Source organism: Coregonus clupeaformis, chromosome 14, assembly GCF_020615455.1.
Source record: "Coregonus clupeaformis isolate EN_2021a chromosome 14, ASM2061545v1, whole genome shotgun sequence".
Taxonomy (NCBI): Eukaryota; Metazoa; Chordata; class Actinopteri; order Salmoniformes; family Salmonidae; genus Coregonus; species Coregonus clupeaformis.
The window spans coordinates 25,568,487-25,581,057 of NC_059205.1; the positions used below are offsets into that span (position 1 = coordinate 25,568,487).

Sequence of the window (12,571 nt, forward strand, 5' to 3'; positions counted from 1 at the left end):
CAGAGCCCGGGCGGGAGTGAGTAACTCGGAGGATTGCACCGGAGCCTTCCCAGGATGAGTCTTGCCTCTCCGTTTCCGAGGTGCTCGGGTTATCCTCTCCTGAGACTCTCTCCAGAGTGGGTAAAAGGCTGGGCAGTCTCGTCCAATTAGGACAGGGACGGGGAGGGAATCAACCACCCCCGCTCGTCGTGTGTATGGTTCCCCGTGTGCTGGTCATTGTAAGTTCAGTAATGGGGTATTCTCTGGTGTCCCCATGGACACAGGAAACTGGGAGGACTTTCCCCGGGGTCAGACACGTTGGGCCCACCAAATCCTTACGCACCAGGGTGGCACGGCTACCAGAATCCAGTAAGGCCTCCACATCATGGTGATTCACAGTTACCGGGCAGGTGGGGGGTTGATCTGGGCCGCCATCTACGACTCCCAAGAGCGAGGCAAAACGGTGTGTGGGTGCTGAGCTGGAGGACTCCGCAGTGGGCATAGGTTCATCGGCTGGTTTCCCACACTGCCAGGAGATATGTCCCATCTCCCCACACCGGTAACACTGTCGAGTTTCCCCCTCCTGGTGTACTCTTCTTGGACCCGCCTGGTTTCTGGCTCCCCCCTGGAGCCGGGATAAGTCCTGACGTGGCTGGGTTCGAGACCTTGGGGTCCTTTTGGACGGGTTCTTCCCATTTGTGGTGGGGCCGCACTCCTGGGGTCTTTTCGGGAAGCATTCAGCATCTCCGCTGTGGCCTGGTACTTTTCCACAGCTTCCACGGTCAGATCAGCCGTGGTCAAGGCCTGTTGACTGATGAACCGTTTTGCCTCATAAGGCAGGGGCGCGTAGGTAACGATCCACCACAACGGCCTCCACCACCGCCGCTGCTGTATTCCTCTGCGGATCCAGCCATTTCCCTTGCGATTCGGACAAGTTCATGCATCTGCGCCCGAGGAGGTTGGTCTGGTTGGAAGGTCCAGCTGTGAAAGCGCTGGGCCATACCAAACTTTGTGAGTCCATATCTGCTGAGGATCTCAGACTTCAGGGCATCATAGTCAGTAACCTGGTCAGGGCCCAGGTCCCGGACAGCATTCAGCGCTTCCCCGGTTAGAAAGGGGCTAACAGACCAACCCACTGTTGCTTGGGCCAGGCTTCCCTAGTGGCCGTGGCCTCAAATGCATGCAGGTATGCCTCAATGTCATCGGTAGCTCCCATCTTAGATATAAAGTCACTTGCCTTTATTGGGCGGGTATTTTGGACCACCCTCTGTCTCTGCAACTGCAATTCCTCTGCCTTCAGAAGGTTGGCTTTCTTTTGCTCCTCCAAGAGAGCCACGTTTGCTTGCATCTGGGCTTGCTGGCCAGCAACAAGGGCTTTCAATATGTCCTCCATTTCAGTCGGCGGGGAGCCTACGGCCAACTGGGAAAACTGGGTGATCAAACCTTCGGTATCCTCCTCTGACATGCACTATTAACGCTGAGCGTGCCCGTATTCTCCACCATCTGTGACGTCACGAGAGGCTACACAGCTTTCAGCGGGATTGCTCAAGTAGTGCAAGGAGACCAGGTTCAACCAAAACAAGGATTTTATTAAAGGTCTTGGGAAACTAACGAAAGTATAACACAATTCTGTTCTCTGGTGGCTCTTTAAGGGTTAACAGTTCAGGGATGTCTCTTCCACATCCAAAATCATAACTCTCCCTCGCTCAAATAACTTTTCCCCAGTCTTACTGTATTCCACGTTGCAGCTAGTGGCCAACCCAGCAAAACGTCCTTCCAAATGTCCCACACGTATTTCCACAGGTGCATATATCCAAAGGTGAGTATTTCCCAAAGGTAAGTATCTCCAAATCCTTATATTCCTCATGGAAGTGGACGTGCAGCACTCTTGTCCTCCAGAGAGCCCAGGTTGGAGACCGTGTCTCTTCCCTTCAACAAACCTTCAGCTCATCAGCTCCTGATTGGTTTCAGCTGCGTGGGAAGATTGGCCATAGAGGGTTGGAGTTCCCGACCATACCAGCAGATGGAGCCATAGCTGTCTGGGTTTGCAGCCACCTCAGGGGGATGTAACGTCCCTCCAGGACACAGCCTCTCGTGACATCACAATGTGTAAAATAAAAAATACATTCTTGCTCTGTGTACACATGATTCAGGTCCAATCCCAAAGCCTTCCTCTCCATCAGCTCTCCATAGCACCTCTAGCTATTAATTTGTGGTGAAGTCAATTTCTATTGCCTGAAAACTATTTTTAATATCTCAATGTTCTTCCTAAATGTGCCTGCAAGGATTTAGACATCATTGGTTTGCCTCGGAGTCATTTCAAGTGTAATTTCACAATATTCACTCTAACTAATATTTTGATGTGTCTTTTAAATGTGGATTTATAGTACATTTATTAAGTCTATTTAAATTAACACCCAGGATTGGATGTTACTGGCGTATTTCTGAGGAATTTATTTTGGGATCATTTCTGATGTAAATACAATGTTGTAATAAGCCCATTTTATTGGAAAACTTTATATTTAAAGATGAATAGGCCTTCACAATGGAGTCATAACAGATTGATATACTGTCATTTAACTGACACCCAGACAAGATTTGTGGACAATTCAAGTGATTGTGCCACCTGTCATAGTTATAGCCTTGTGTGCGTGTACACATGTGTGTGTTTAAGCACTCTTGCACCTGTGCATGTCTGTACGCCATAAATGTACCAGACAGACAGCTCTAGCATGACTAGACTAGCACGTTTCCTAATCATGAATCAATCAAAAAAACATTAATATCCACTGGTTGACATTAACGGTGACATCACTTACCGTTCTATTGACTTTTGGCACATCCTGGCTTAATGAGATCTGCTAGCCAAAGTCAAACCACTCCCTGCTTCTCCTCTCCTTCAGTTAAGGTTTCCATTAATCTCTTCTGCTCTTTTAAAAGAATAGAGGAGAAAGAGAGAGAGAGTAGAGACAGAGGGGAAGAGGCGACGCGAGAAGATTTACCACTTGGTCTGCTTATTTACTCTGTGCGCGTGAGATAAGCAGACCAAGTGGTGGTCTATGAGAGTGTTTCGAATTATGTGAACCTTATTTGATCGAATATAAGTTTCATGATGTTTAGGCTGCTACAAATGTACTGATATAAATGGATGCATGTGGCAACTTTAATTAAAACAACTTATTTGTGCCTGTTCACACACGTATCTCATTGGCTAGAATGGTCCCACCTGATCTCGCCTGTCTCCCATCTTTGAGGACATGTATTTCCATTGTTAGAGCTGTCACTCAACTATCTTGTCAATATAATAGATCATCTTTGGTATCTGTGAGGAAGGCCTTGGTTCTGTAGCTCCTATCTCATTAGTTGACTGCCACACTGTGACACTGTGCCTCCCTGCCTGACACCCACTAGTCCAGGTGTAGGCAACTTGATTCAGCCGTGGGCTGCACCAGTCCTTATGAGGCGGAAAGGCGGAGTGGAGCTGGTGTATTTTTTTTTTTAGGTTAGTGTTTTATTTCACTGCTAAAGGTATCCGAGCACAGACAATTACAACAGCATACAGAGCGACCCCAACCCTGACCTGAGTTAACCTCTGACTTATGATGAACTAGAAAGCCCATCCCTTCGTGACCGGGGGCGTGGTTTCTACCGCTACATAGGACAACCCTGACCTCTGACACCAGGAAGTGCAAACAGCCTTCATCACTGACAGCGGGTGCGGTTTGTTTTGCAACACCAGCAGCTCAACACTGACTCTGTCCAGACATTGTTCACCCAGACCCAGCCATTACACACACTGCAACTAAGGTGATAGTTGTTGCTTGACAACTTGGATGTGTTTTATGCTGTGTAATTATTATGAATCTCCCAAAGACAACCTCTATTAAATGACTTAATCTACTCACTCCTGGCTGTAAATAAGTTTACACCAGAGTAGTTACTATCACATGAAGTGACTCATTTAATACGTAGGTATAGTACTGATAACAAATTAGTTGAGTTAGTTGAGTTAAGTTACAAACACTGTCAAGGCAAAAATAAACTTCACATGAAAATGTTCAAGTTCAATGCTGTCTTCATGACAGGGAAAAGCAGCATCCTGTAAATAATGAACGCAGCACGCAGGGTATCCTATAATGAGAACATCTTCTCTAGCTATTGACTTCATTAAACGTACCACAGCTTATCATCAAAAGATAATTACCATGCCGGAATCTGTTGAGTCCTCTAATTAACGAGAAGATACTCCATGAAGACGCTTTACTGTTCAACTACTCAAAAACAACATTACAGATAGCCCAATTCAGAATTTTGTTCCCACTAATCAGCTCTGGAAAATATCTGATGTGTGAAAAGATCTGATGTGAATAGTCAAAAGACCAATTAGTGGGAAAAAGATCAGAATTGGGCTGCCTGTGTAAACACAGCCTTTGTGTGTGTCTACACTGCCTGATTAGCTAGAGGTCAGGGGTCAGAAGAATGAGCATTTCAAAAGTGGGCATGTGGATTTGAGGTCAAAGGTGAATATTTAGAATGGGCGAAGATCTTCGGGTCAAAATGTTGCACAATATAACTACAGAAGCAATCAACAGTGTGTAGGTACATGTATCTATCTGTCCTTCATTAGTTTACTTTTTCTACCCTGCACCTGAATGTGCGTATACTACTTCCAACAAGAACATTTAGGATGGACCAAAAACATGTTGCTGAAGACATGTTATGTGTCCATATGAACAGATTGAAAGGTTATAATGAGTGGGAGATCCAAGGTATAGAGCTAATTAGTAGTGAGTGGTATTGAAAACATAATTAAAAGCTTTTCAACAAGATGGGTTTTCTTTAGATAACGATTTTGCTCCGACGTGTGAATGCGTACATGTTGCATTTAAGCATCTAGCCAAGTGGTCACCAACCGGTCGAGCACGATCGACTGGTCAATCTCCAAGCCATTCCTAGTCAAACACCAAACATTTCTGTAAAAAAACCAAAGTTAAAGCCTTGCGTTCCTATTTGTTATATTAATTTCGAGCTGTTGGCGGTAGGTGCATTTGATTCAGCAGCACTAGCGCAGGGAAGGCAAAGTGTTCCCATTTTGAACCATTTTATGTGTCTGAAGGTAGAACTCTGCCTACCCGGCAGACCCAGAGAGCAAATCAAGTGCACCTATAAGCCTACCGCTGGCCAATCAGATAGCTCTGATCACCGTGTCTGCACAGTTTCTCACGCCGTAGACTGAAAAAAGAAGCCTCGAACGAAGTTGATAGATAATGTGAGATTTCAAAACTTTTAAAACCATGACTAGAGAGAGATTCGACGAATACAGCAAAGAGCTGCTGTTTTTATGAGTAAGTTCATGTTTACGTTGTTATACAGCACTGTCAACACTTTGTTCAACAGTTTTATAAGCCATAAAATGCAGTTTCTCCCTACTTCCACTCACGGTACAACCAGCACTGCAGCTGCAATAAATGAGAATAGCAATGTGTTATTTGCGTCCATAGCCGTGGGAAGTACGGGTGCTGAGCGTGTTGCAGCACTCCCTGAAAAATCTGAATAAAGAAATACATTATTTTTTCACAATAGTAGTGCACTGGGCCTTTACTAGTCCTGTATTAGCGGAACGATATTCTGTAGCGCGGGCAAAAAAAGTTGGTTACGACGCCAAACTTCAGTCAGGTCAAGACCTGGACGATGAGCACGCATATGAGCTTCCCTGAGACGATTTCTGACAGTTTGTGCAGAAATTCTTCGGTTGTGCAAACCCACAGTTTCATCAGCTGACCAGGTGGCTGGTCTCAGCCAATGCCGCAGGTGAAGAAGCCGGATGTGGAGGTCCTGGGCTGGTGTGGTTACACATGATCGGTGGTTGTGAGGCCAGCTGGACGTACTGCCAAATTCTTTAAAACGATGTTGGAAGCGGCTTATGGTAGAGAAATGAACATTCAATTCTCTGGCAACAGCTCTGGTGGACATTCCTCTCAATTACACGCTCCCTCAAAACTTGAGACATCTGTGGCATTGTGTTGTGTGACAAAACTGCACATTTTAGAGTGACCTTTTATTGTCCCCAGCACAAGGTCCACCTGTGTAATGATCATGCTGTTTAATCAGCTTCTTGATATGCCACACCTGTCAGTTGGATGGATTCTCTTGGCAAAGGAGAAATGCTCACTAACAGGGATGTAAACTTATTTGGGCACATAATTTGAGAGAAATAAGCTTTTTGTGAGTATGTACAATTTCTGGGATCTTTTATTTCAGCTCATGAAACATGGGACCAACACTTTACATGTTGCGTTTATATTTTTATTCACTATACTTGCCACCCACAGATGGTTTTCTTAGTTATTTATTTATTTAGCGGTATGCAAAGTTAATAGACCAAGAAGTTGCCTTCGGTCTTGTTCCTTCGTGCACTTTGAGGATGCTAAGGACCAAACTCTCTGTGATCCTTTGTCCCTGTTCAGGATCTCAGCTTCCCGAAGCCTCTGCCAAGGGTAATAATTACTTGCCAGGCAGCCAACAGGCTATAATCTCCTTCTGTAATTAGAACGTCACACCAACACACAAAACAGTCATTACCCCTAATGGGTTGAGAATGAGACTATTGGAAGCCAGGAGGAGAGAAGGCTGGAGTGATCTATTGAGAACTCTCCTCTCCTTTTCTGTAAAGTTTTGAGAAAGTAATGCATGCAAAGAAAAGCACTTCAGCAGAAAGTTAGTGTTTAGTAAGAATGTTTATTTAAAAATCGGTAGTTTGATACAGAAATAGTCATCTATAATATGGATTACCAGACAATCAGAACTTCAGTCATGCTTTCATCTGATTTACCACTGATTCCAAAAATACAATATATTGTTCTCCCCAAAAATGAAGTTATGCAAAGAAAATATACACTAAAAAGCAAATATTGTACACTGACACAAAATAGAGAACAATTCAATAACAATTCAGTATCTGAAGGCATCGCACAAATTCCAAGAAATCAGTGAACGTTTTTAAGGCCATTTTGTAGTTATTTTCATAGATTTTACTTTCCAAAACACTCAATTATAACAAAAAGAACTAGTGCATCTCATGTAAAACTGTACATGCAAACATAGTGCACGTTATAAGTAGATATGATGAGCATACAATATATTATTTGGATAACTTTAGTAAACAAAGATCACGTGTGTGAACTGACATGGTCTGTTAAAAACTCTGGCGGCACGCACGCACGCACGCACACGGCTTGGCAAGCAGATGGCAAGAGTTGTGGCACTAGCAAAGCTGTGAAAGAAAAGAATGATCCTTTCCAAAGTAGTGTGAACTGAGAAAGCACTAAGAAATGACAACGTCAGTAGTCCACGATGGTGACCATGGTCTCAGCTGTATGTGTGTCTGTGTGTGAGCGTGTGTGTCTGTGTATATGCACGGGCACACGTGTGTCCACACTGTGTCAGTAGCCTGTGGGTGGTTAATGGGAGCCTATAACGAGCTCTAGACTGTGACCCAAAGTCCTAATGATACCTCCTGCTCTGCTACAAGCACAGTGGGAGAATGTAGCACAGACTCAGACAAGCTGGGTTTCAAATAACACGCTAGCTGTTCCCCAAATACTGCATTTCTTTTGACAAGAGCCATGCGGTGCACTATATGGATTTCGCTAGGGTTTCATATGATACACAGACTCACGACTAGCTACAACTACAGATGCAGAGAGGCAATTATGGAATGCTTTCAAATGTGTGAGAAAAACACGATGAAAGTAGCCGCCACTCTGAAGACATTAGTGAAAGTTGTGAGAGAAAAGAAAGATTGGAAATACAGTTTGTGTCTACTGTATGTCTTTTTTTTTTTTTTACTTATCCCCCTCTCCTCCTGCCATGCCAAATATTATCGGCTTGGGAGTTGATCCTATTTGAGCATTAAAACACAGTCTATTCTAATCTGTGAGGCTGCATCCACTGAGCTGCAGTGAGACAGGAGGAGGAATTACACAGAGAGAAAAGAGAGGAGTTGGTTGAATGTGGTTGAATTGTGGCAAAGGGCATGTGTCTATCAGTAATGATATGGCAACAGACAGGCAACAGACCGACTGTGGCACACATGAAAATGGCAACAAATGGCAACAACGCGAAATACATAAATGTGGTGTTAGTGTCTGTTAATTTGAGATATTGATATGTAACCAATCAGGTTATCAATTACCCACAACCTCCATACAAGCACTAGCTAATAGTTATATTATGATAATAATTATTAGTATTATTAATAATGAAAAGGCAGTTGATATAAACTCTTAAGTCCATTAAGACAGCAGATTGAAGAGGATACCCTGGCTGTAAGAAGTAAGAGTGGGTTGACTGGGTATAATGGTTATGGGCCAGGAGTTTTTCCTCTGTGAGGAAAAACTCCTAGCCCTCAGTGGGTATTATGGGATGAGAATTACAACATTTAGGAAGAACAAGTTGTCATGATGACCACCAGACACCAACATCTAGGGCCAACACACTCAGGGCGTAACACAATAACAATTAAATCATATTACATAATGATTGGCACAACTCAAAACAATACAATTACCTTAACAAGGCAACTTAAAACAATCTTCTTAAGAATATCAACTTCCAAGGCAATAAACAAGCGGTTAAGAGCGTTGGGTCAGTAACCGAAAGGTCGCTGGTTCGAATCCCCGCGCCGACTAGGTGAAGAAAAAATATCTCGATGTGCCCTTGAGCAAGGCACTTAACCCTAATTGCTCCTGTAAGTCGCTCTGGATAAGAGCGTCTGCTAAATAACTAAAATGTAAATGTTATAATAACACAAAAGAACAGAAGGAAAGCATTTGTGTTGCTGTTTTTGACCACTGGGCTTCTGCTGTTGTCTCAAACTGGATCTGAGAGCAGCTGTTGTTATTTAAATGGGTTGGAAAGGAATATGCTGTTCGTTGAGTCACTGTTGTTCTCGACACAGTGAGAAAACCCGTGGGCACTCGCAGTGCGGCTGGCATGGGCACCCTATCGCCAAGGCAGATTAGAAGGGAGCAGAATATGCTTCAATAACAGAGTTAAAAGTTAAAAACATGGAACCCCAAAGCCTGAGAGCAGTGACAGGCAGAGAAGTGTAGGACCACAATGCATGCTCTGATGCTACACTCATGCAAAGGGACACATAGTATAGAACAGTACAATACAGTACAGCATATTACAGTGGCTACTTGGACCTGCACTGTTGCAAGCTCAACCTGACTCCCGTGGCAAAGACAACACGCTGAGAGATAAAGAGAGAGAATATTGATTGATATTCCAAAGTTTCATACTGAAAGAAGTATGTATATTATATAAAAGTATCCAACGGTAAAAATCATTATCATTAACATGTACTGTAAACATTGAGTGAGAGTTGGAAGAATAGAGAGACAGAGTAGAGAGAGAGAGAGAGAGAGAGAGAGAGACCAGAGAGAGAGGGAAATATAGTTCCAGTTATTTACAACAGTCAAGTGATTCCACATCCAGAGACTATAGAACTTTTTGCCACTCTGCTCCTGAAAAAGGCCAGTCCCCAGGAACTTCCTTCCTATCCTCCTTTCATCCTTCCTTCCTTCATCATTTCCTTAACTCCTTTATTCCTTGCCAGGTGAGTTGGGAAGACCAGTATTCCCAGGTGTGTCCCAGAGAGTGTCTCCATTGGCCGATATACAGGAAGTCCAGACAATGGAAGTAAACATACCCTTGTTGACTCCATACACCCGTTCCGAAGTAGAACCCTTTAGAACCTCTCAGTAAAAACGTATAGAACCCTGCCATTCATTCTGCCAGTCAGTCAGTCTCCATTAGTGCAATGAGAGAGAGCGAGAGAGCCAAGAAGGCCTCTCCTATCACTGAGCTAGTGATGCAGAGAGGAGAGAGACAAAGAAAGATTTGAAGAGGTGTTGTTCGGCACCAGGGGGCATCTCCGCACCCTTCAGATCTGCGTCTGCAGGGGGTGTCCTGGGGGGGTATTTAATGGGTGTCCATCGGGGCTCTGCACAGGGTACCCTGGGGGTGTGTAGGGAGGGGGTGCGGGTGAGGGCTTGATGCCTCTGGTCCTCATGTAGGAGAGGAACTGGTCAGGGATCTCAGCCAGGACATCCTTGGCTAGACGGGCCATACTCAGGATGTGGTTCCCTGTCCGGTCGATATAGTCTCTGAACGGGACAAACTGGATGACAAGAGAGACAAAACCAGGCTGGAATTAGTTACAGTACAGTCAATGTACAGGTGTTTAGCTACTAAATGCTGAATCCTAACTGGAAAACCGACAGAGATAAGAAATGGGGCTGGAGAAATATACTAAAATATATACTAAATATATACTAAAATAAAAGTATAGGCAATATATAATAGATGTTAGGCCATTATGTGTGAATTCTGCAAAATACTTCCAAAGATCTTTGAAAAACTTAAGTTGGGACATTTTGGACCCACAGTACAAGTAAAGCATTAATTTATTCATACCAGTTGGCAAGTTCAGAGCGAGGTGAAATAGGTCTAGCCAATCAGCTATCAAAGCCTTTCGTTTTCCTCGTCTCGTTGCTATGTACAGTGCATTGCTAGCGAACGCTCAGTCTCTTTCATATCTGATCTAATGAGGCTGGGGGCAGAGACAGGTTTATCACAGATCTGTCTTTCATAGGGGTCCTGCCTTTCTGTGTGTGTAGAGGCAGCTAACTATCCAGACTGACAGATTGTGAGGGAGTGAGTGGGCTAGAAAGAGCAGAACAGAATGGACCTCCTAGTGTGTGTGTGTGTGTGTGTGTGTGTGTGTATGTGTGTGTGTAGACCTCCTAGCCAGGTCCACAGCAGAGCAGCCTTGATGTTCTCTCTGTGTTAACAAGGCTCACTAATGAGCAGGGGGAGCGTAATGATCTATCCCTCTATCATATAATCCACAGAGGGAGGGAGGTAGGGGAGGAGGGAAAGAGGAGGATGAGAAGGAGGAGGAGGAGGGAGGGAAGGAAAGAGGGAGGAAGAGAGGAGCCCCTTCTACTGTCCAACAGAATAGGGGCAGTCCTGATAGGAAACGGTGCCTAATAGACTATTAGCATATAATGGTGGCTAACCATTTGGAATAGCATGGAGGCTAGCCATTTGGCACAATAGCATAGCATGGAGGCTAGCCATATCAGGGCTAATGTAGCATGGAGGCTAGCCACATCAGGGCTAATGTAGCATGGAGGCTAACCACATCAGGGCTAATGTAGCATGGAGACTAGCCACATCAGGGCTGGGGTAATCTTCCGTGGGCAGATTCTGCGTGTAGACTGAGAGAATCTGCCAGGACTGAATGGGATGCGTGAAATCCAAGCAACATCAGTTCCGTTTTGGGGTTTTTCGTCACAGGTTATTTGGACGTATCAGGATTGGACGAAGGCTGTGCTTAAACTGCTTCGCGCATGTGCCCACATGGATAGGAAGGGGGTGGGGTGGGGGGAGGGCTTTGGCTGAGAATTTCCTTTTGCGAGGGTGGAGACTTCGATTTTGCCAGAACTCTGTGTATGAACACAGGAGTTAATCAAGCAGCTGACCAAATTATGCAAGATTTGACTTCTGGGTTAACAGAGATTAGGGCTGGGGCCTCTGTGGGGTCTCTGTCCATCTGGCCTGATGAGGGAGAGCAGAGCAGGTGGGAAGGATCTGAACTCAGACCAGATGTCTGTCTGTCTAACGACACAGATGTTAACATGCTGTTAAAGTCTAATGTATGAGCACTACTATCTGTGTAAATGTCTATTTTGGTTTTACGTATGATTCTGTTGATTCCCTCGTTCGGATTTCCTTCCCAATATATTTTCTAGTACTTCTAGTTTCTACTACTATTGATCATCATTATGTGCATATAAACAGTATGTTGTAGCCTCTGTCCATGGCCATGTTTGTTCTGTGCTGTGCTATGCAATCAATCAAATGTATTTTATAAAGCCCTTTGTACAATAGCAGTTTGCAGAATGCAGACAGTTTGTTTTTTGTTTGTCAGGCATATTCTAATGCTTCCAAAACCCCACCTATATGACTCCATGCATCTTGCAGCCTAGCATGGGAACGGCGTACCTGAACAATGTCCCTCTCTGCATATCTTCCCCTCGACGAGATCCTCACTTCATCCCCATCCAACTCGATCATCGCTGAGGAGAAACATCATACTGTAATCATCATCTGCTCAGTGGAGTGTGTGTGTGTGTGTGCATGCGTGAATGTGTGTGTGTGTGCATACGTACGTGCGTGCATTTGTGCATCTGTGTGTGTTTGTGTGTTTCTTACCATCAAATTCTGCTGGTCCCACCCCTACGATGATAATCGACATGGGAAGACACGATGCCTGGATAGGACATTAGGAATCAAAGTTGAGTCCCATATTCTCCCCATTATGTATGTGACATAAAGTTGAGTCTGTCACACAGTATAAATATGCATAGGATTCTGTCCGTTTTATGAGTGACGTTGACTGAGCACCTATACAGCCTACAGCCTATACAATAAAGTTGATTCACCACAAGCTGCGTGTGTGTGTGTGTAAATATTAATGGAGTGTGCCTGTGAAATGTAGCATCTTCCTGAGTGCTGCGTG

General features: G+C 44.4%; 1 protein-coding gene across 2 annotated transcripts in view; it reads right to left on the reverse strand.

Annotated features, from left to right (window-relative positions):
- Positions 1-6,697: 6,697 nt before the first annotated feature.
- LOC121581260 (copine-8) overlaps positions 6,698-12,571 on the reverse strand; it is a 114,236-nt gene continuing 108,362 nt past the window's right edge. For both annotated transcript variants that reach the window (XM_041896769.2, XM_041896768.2), the window contains 3 exons: positions 12,265-12,322; positions 12,055-12,128; positions 6,698-10,165 (listed from right to left, as the gene is read on the reverse strand). In XM_041896769.2, the coding sequence (XP_041752703.1) occupies positions 9,929-10,165; positions 12,055-12,128; positions 12,265-12,322 (369 nt within the window). In that variant the 3' untranslated portion in view covers positions 6,698-9,928. The remainder of the gene's footprint in view (positions 10,166-12,054; positions 12,129-12,264; positions 12,323-12,571) is intronic.